We start from the raw sequence: 7253 nt of genomic DNA, 5'->3' as shown, positions 1-7253 counted from the left end.
ATATATCTTGAAACATATAGATATCGTGGGGTTTTTGTATCGTTAAATGTATTGTGTTACATGTGTGTGTGGTGTTTTCAAATGTTTGTATAGTTTTAATAGTGTAGTTGTAGTAGTGGGTATATTTATCACTAGTGGGTATATATATATATATATATATATATATACTAGCTGACCCGGCAAACGCTGTTCTGCCTTACTCTTATCATTTAGGGAGATGAAAAATATATGTTGGCCGATTCTCATAGATACCGGATAAGCAAAAAAAATTCCATCAAAATCGGTCAAGCCGTATGGCAACGAAAACTGTGACACGAGAATTTTATATATTAGATATATAGCTAATATGTATACGTCATTATGCTCTAATGTAACATATACATAAATACTTTTGATATATTTCCTCAACAAAGGGGCTGATCCACCCACATATCCTTCCTTTCCAATCCTGCAGCACCCTAATCCCATTTGGGGTTGATTTTTGCAGCTAATGGTTGTGTGCTTAGTATCAGATGACGCAACTGTAGTATTGCCTTCAATTACAGGGAAATTGGTATATAAATACATAATTTCGTCGTATGTATATTGACATTTTGCTGACGTCACTGTGTAGTAGGATTATATCTATTTAGTAGTAGCACAGATAAAATAATACCATACTATTAGTAGTAAACCCTTAACAGTCACAGTTAAATACTATAATCTAGTAAATGCCGTAGTAAGTCAAAGTATGGAAGTCGAAGTGTTACTGTTTGATGCGTAGATATAACATTCATTCAAAACTTTTTGGCTAAGGCTTTTGAATTAATGTTGTTGTTTGAATAGACAATAATAGGAACTAATAAATACAGTAGCTTATGTAGGAGACGGATATTTGTATCACTACATAGTATAAAGCAAAGTTTTTCTCACGTCTGTCTGTATATATGTATATATGTTATATTTAAAGCACAATACGGGTTGTGATGGAGTTTTTTTATACATAGAGTGTTGCAAGATTTATACGTATGGAAATATATAAAAAAACAAGGGGAAAGTGGTTACTCTGAATTTAACGCGTGCTAAGTCGTGGGCAAAATCTGTCAATATTCATTGCGAAATGTATAAAATCCGATAGAGGGCGCTATATTAAAAACGTAACATGCATGAAAACTGTTAATTTTCCTTGACTGCGGGATCGAAGTCGCGGGCAATGCCTATATTTAACAAGCCCTCGACTTAGCTCTCAACTTTTATATGACTTATAGTTGATCTTTTCGAAGCGACGAAACTAAATCCCGATGCTTTATATCGCTGCACCAACAAGATAACTGCTCGGGATTACTCAAGAGTTGAGAAGAGAGAAGAGTAATTAAAATGCGCAGCGCTTGACGCAAGGACGATTTCAAAACGAATTATTTCAACCTGCATTTAGGCAATTTTAATAGCACTTGAGGCGCGGATTTATTTTCATAATGACCCTTCAGTTGAACGGTGAAAATATACCGCAGTTTGTAGGCATGCTTCTAAGGAATTGCTTTGATTTAATTAGATTAATTATATGTGGAAATAAAATACTTAGCTAATAAAAGGTTAATATTTCTATTTATAGAGTTCTGGGAAGTTTGTATTCGTTCAATTGCAGGTTTCTTATTTCAGTATAAAATTAAATAAGTCTATTTTCTCAACCGTTTAATAAAACAAGTAAGCATAATAATGGTCCCGTACTAGAGAATAATCTATTCATCATCATCATCTATTTATCATATATGTTCCCACTGCTGGGACACAGGCCTCTCATGAGGGTTTTTTTAGGTCATAATCCACCAGGCAAGTGCGGGCAGATATCACGTGTCGTTGATTTTTTATTCTCAGATATGCCGGTTTCCTCACGATGTTATCCTTCACCGTTTCGAGCAATTGTGACATTATCCAAATGTGACATTGGAAAATCAATTTATTTCCTGCACGCTCGGCCGGTCTCGAACCTTGACTTATCGATTTTGAAGTCCGAGGCCCTCACCACTGAGTCATCACTACTATACGGGTACCTTTATCCTTTCATTAGTAAGTTACAGTTGAAGAAAAAAGAAATGTTATATAATACAAACAAGGAAAAAAATAAATGCATGTGTGTGTTGTGTGTGGCTCATGTCTATGTATGTATGAGTGTATGAGTGTGAGAGTGTGTGTTCGTGTATAGTTTATTGCAATAATATATTAGCAGCAAAATATCTGTTCATGTTTAGAGACACAGAAGACCGATCACCTTAAAGAATATAAGATCAGTGAAACGCTCCATACAAGGTTCCAAAATTCTTTCATTTTTTTTATTAAATATGTTTTGTTATTTACCATTCTCCTTCGTTACGGCTGTAATGATTCTCATGAATTGTATGCATATCGGATAGGTTTCTCAGTAAACATCTAGTTTTGTAGTAAATGATAAGAGTAAGACAGAACAGATATAAATATGTTTTTTTTTTTTTTTTTTTTTTATATGTCATAGCGGGCAGCTGAGCTGGTGGTTCGCCTGATGGTAAGCGATCACCACCGCCCATGAACATTCGCAAAGGTAGTAAGTAAGTACCTCAATGAATGCGCTGCCTGCTTTTATGGGGTAAGGGAAAAGGAAAGGATTAACGACTGGAAAGAAGGAATGGACTAGGACGGGTGAGGAAAAGGAAACGGACCTCCGGCTCCCCCACTGACCGTACGAAACACAGTGGCATGCCACTATTTCACGCCGGTTTTCTGTGGGGGTGTGGTACTTCCCCGGTGCGAGCTGGCCCAATTCGTGCCGAAGCGTGCTCGACTCCCACAATAATGTATTTAAAAAATGATAAGAAAAAACATGATAAAGCGAAGCAGGTTTGGAAATTGCATTCATTATCATTGTGATAATCTGTGAGCCATTTATACACACACAACCATAATTCTGTAGTCTATTATAATCGTGACTTTAATTTTTCATAAAATTCACCCCAAAGCATGGTCCAAACAGAAAAGGCATCACACATAAATCTCGCACGCACACCTGCACACGTCGCCCATATATCAATACTTTCTCGATCTTTTAACCCTTGTGCAAATAACCCCTCCCGCAACCCCCTAACCCCCTTTCGTTCTAACAAACGTTTGTTGTTTTTGAACTTATTTAATGTTGTTGTTTCACTTATGATAAAAGGGTTAAATGTTGATGAAGTCACTAGAAGGTTCTACGAATATATTATTGATTTTTAAGGTCAATTGGGACTTTACAATATCTCTAGATGCAACTTTGTAAGAGCTTTTGATATTTTCATCATGTTTAGGGCGTACATAATAGGTGTATTTATCTTTCAACTCTGCTAGTGAGTTTATAAATGAACACATCACTCGTTTGTCTTTTGTATAGATTATATGAAAGTTTAAAACTTTATTAATAAAAAATGCAACTGCAACAAGTATCATCAAATTCTAACTTTAAAAACTCAGTATATTTAAATACTAGACCTAAATAAGAAGACGAAATAATCCCTTTCTAATTTGAATTCGGCAATCCATTTGTAGGGACGTAAGATGTGCAAGTGGTCTCACGCCTCTCCAAATGTCCTTGGGCGGTGGCAGCGCTTACCATCAGGAGACCCACCAGCTCCATTGCCGACAATGACATAAAAAAGTAATAAATACAATCGATTTAATAACCTTCTCCTCTTTTGAAGTCGGTGTAAAACAGTATATTATAGTAACTAATACACACTCACTAGTCCACGTTTCATGGCGACTCTGAATGAACCCAAATAAAGTTGTAATGTAATGAATAGTTACACTGGCTATTTTTCGAGCGTTCACCCCTAAAGTTTTATGAGTCGCCTGCTGTTTATTAAATATTAATTCTTAGAGATGTTTTACTTGTTGTTATGGTTGTTATAAATTAATGCAATAAACGAATAGAATGCTGCGCTCAAAAACTCAGATAATTGATGTAGCCCATAAAGCTGCCGAGCTTGAATGGAACATGGCTGGCCATGTCTGCAGAACGAACGAAGAGTTGTGGGCGATGATTACCACTATGTGGACCCCCGACAAGACTAAAAGACTACGTGGTAGGCCCAGAATTGGACGGCGGGACGAGCTGGACACTTACTGTCAAAATTGGCTCAAAATTTCTCTCAATAGGGAGATGTGGAGTGAAGGAAGAGAGGCCTTTGCCCAGCAGTGAGACAGTTATGGCTGATTAATTATGAATCCTATTAATATTATAAATGCGAAAGTTTGTATGGATGCATGGATGTTTGTTACTCTTTCACGTAAAAGCTACTGAACCAATTGCCATGAAATTTGGTACGTAGACAGCTGGATAACTGGAATAACATATAGGCAACTTTTTATTCCGATATTCCTACGGGATACGGACTTACGCGGGTGAAACCGCGGGGCACAGCTAGTTAATAATAATAATAAACGAAGGTTCTGAGGTACTGAGGTACTGAGGGAATTGTTAATTTATATTTGATTTTATCTGTGCATAAGTAAGATGATTATCTGTGTATAAAACATTCTCGTATCACAATGTTGGTTACCATACTTCTCAGAAACGGCTGGAACGTTTCTTATGAATTTTCGTGTCCATATCGGATAGGTTTGAGAATCAGACAACGTCTATTTTTCCCTTAAACGATAAGAGTAAGGCGCAAGAGCGTTTGCCAGGTCAGCTAGTATATCAAATAATCATCCTCTCTAACAGTTTAATACCAAAAATTTAACGACATATGACCCGCGGTTTCACCCGCGTAAGTCTGTATCCCGTAGTATCGGGATAAAAAGTTGCCTATGTGTTATTCCAGTTCTCCAGCTATCTACGTACCAAATTTGATTGCAATCCGCTCAGTAGTTTTTGCGTGAAAGAGTAACAAACAAACATACACAAACATCCATCCTCACACTTTCCCCACTTGAGATAAGGGCTAAGTCCCTGCAGTGGAAACAAATTTGGGCTGATGATGCAGGTAGACTCTAAAGAAAGAAATATTCAACTCGAAACTCCCTCAATTACAATGTACTTTATACTTCAATTAAAATTTGTACATAAACTTTTAGAAACTAGCTTATGTCCGCGGGTTTGTTCGCGTTGCATACAAATAAATTCACTTCATACCTACATAACTTCTGTAGGAAATAACACTCAACCTTCAGTATTTTAAAGTAAGTATCTTTATCAACTAGACGCTTCAAAACTGCTAATCTAGTAACGATAAAGTTTCTTTTTGAGACAGATAATATAATACGATACAGTAGCCTTCATATATTATCACGAATGTGTGCCTTATTCACAAAACATAAGATTTTTCTACAGCCATACAGAGAATCAGTTTATAATTGTTATAAAATACATTTGATGTATATCTTTGAAACGTGACAAATCGACAATTGGATTAATTTTATTTGATTGTCGTTTATTATACACAAGTATTGCATCAGGATTCACCACAAATCGCAATTGATTCTCATTAAAATTTACTATTTCATTTATTTTCAGTTCACGTACAATGAGCAACACAAGTGAATCTGAAATTATAGAATTCCCACAATTCTGTATTCGGACTTGTCTGCGATACGTTATTTAAATTTAAAATGGTTAAGTGATTTACTATGCTGACTGAATTATTGTAAATAAAAAAGTACTTTCAATTCATTAAGCGAGTTTATAATAATCGGTTTTAAAAGTAACATGTGATTTAGTTTATAATATATTATTCGGACCAACTAATCATTTATATTTGTTAAATTTATATAAGACTACTCTATGACCCTATCCAAGGGCTTTGCTCGTGTAATATAAGTTAAAAAAAAAAAAATTATTTTTCTAGAAGGTACCAGCACACTCGTCTCTTAAAGACCTCCATATTGAAATTAAATAAAATAAAAAATGCTCCACACCAGCTCGTTTGCTAGCTCTAACATATTATAGTATGGTTTAAAAAAACAAAAAAGAACACGTTCTAAAATATAATGAAATAAATTGTGTTACTTCCCCTGTATAAGACACGTATAATTATGAAATATTGAAATTCCTTATCAGGATAATAAGAAATGATTGTATTGTCATCGATTCTTGATAAGTGTAGGAACAAAGTTTAAATTGAATCTGTCGATTTAAAATGAATCAGAATCGAGTCTAAAGGATTAGGTTGAGTAAAAACATACAGATGTAGCTAATAAAACCGTATCAATAACTCACCAGATAGCCAAGTCCCATTGAACGGCGTGTAATGGTCCACCAGCACATCCGCGAGGGTCGGCCGCCTGCCCCTCCCGCGGCCGTCATCCCCCGCAGGGGTGAGCAGTGCTATGCTGAAGACGATCAGCCCAAGCACCGCTGCTATCACCAGGAGCGCGATGAGGATGCCGCGCCAGTTTCTTTGCGTGGGAGTGGCCGCTGCTAGCTCCTGGAAATAACAAGTCATACTATACCCCTCGCCACTGAAAACCAGTGTTACACAAACTCTGTAACTTACACTGATAGAAATTAAAATTTTTTAACGGATTTTAAACGCGGTTTATTCATTATATTATTAATCAGACGTTTCAAACACTTTACAGCGAGCGTGGTCACGGGGAGACTGAGATGTTATATGTCTTGAAGGTCATACAAAAATTGTTGTTTGTGAACTACCTCCACCTATTTCTCCGCAGTTGGTATGTGGAGTATTTTTCTGGATGTTGGCAGTATTGGCTGATAGTGTCTTCTGGTCTTTTGGTATGTCTGACATGGGGTTTTAAATTCGTTTTAATTAGTATTTTCTTGTGTTTGATTTTACGCGAGTATTATACATTTAGAAATTATAAAAAACTTTTTTACGGATTTTAAACGCGATTTATACAATATATTAACCCGACGTTTCGAACACTTTACAGTGAGCGTGGTCACGGGGAGACTCTCCCCGTAATAAATAAATGGCGTTTAAAATCCGTTAAAAAGTCTTTTAATTTTTAAATCCTTGATAACAAGATCCCAGGTGTTAGAAAGTTGTAAACCATCTTCTCTATTGAAATTTGGATGTTTTTTAATTTCAATAGCCTCACGTACAAGTCTAAATGTATAATACTCGCGTGAAATCAAACAAGAACTTACACTGATGTTGATATTTTGGCATTATCACTTATGCTTGCATCTTAAAATTGTTTGATTTATACTCAATTTATTATGTGTGTATTTATATGCCTATGTCTAACAAGTAAGGGGTTGTCCATTAATCACGTGATCTTTTTTTAGCATTTTTTAACCCCCC

The 7253-nt window shown here is 35.9% G+C and overlaps 1 protein-coding gene across 4 annotated transcripts in view; it reads right to left on the bottom strand.

The window, feature by feature from the left end:
* LOC119837030 (inactive dipeptidyl peptidase 10) overlaps positions 1–7253 on the bottom strand; it is a 154659-nt gene that overhangs the window by 41312 nt on the left and 106094 nt on the right. For all 4 annotated transcript variants that reach the window (XM_038362513.1, XM_038362510.1, XM_038362514.1 and 1 more), the window contains exon 3: positions 6203–6410. In XM_038362513.1, coding sequence (XP_038218441.1) covers positions 6203–6410 — 208 coding nt within the window. The remainder of the gene's footprint in view (positions 1–6202; positions 6411–7253) is intronic.

The sequence above is a fragment of the Zerene cesonia genome, chromosome 26, assembly GCF_012273895.1.
Source record: "Zerene cesonia ecotype Mississippi chromosome 26, Zerene_cesonia_1.1, whole genome shotgun sequence".
NCBI classification, from domain to species: domain Eukaryota; kingdom Metazoa; phylum Arthropoda; class Insecta; order Lepidoptera; family Pieridae; genus Zerene; species Zerene cesonia.
Note: the sequence above shows the minus strand (reverse complement) of the source record. Positions and strands in the feature narration are given on the sequence as shown.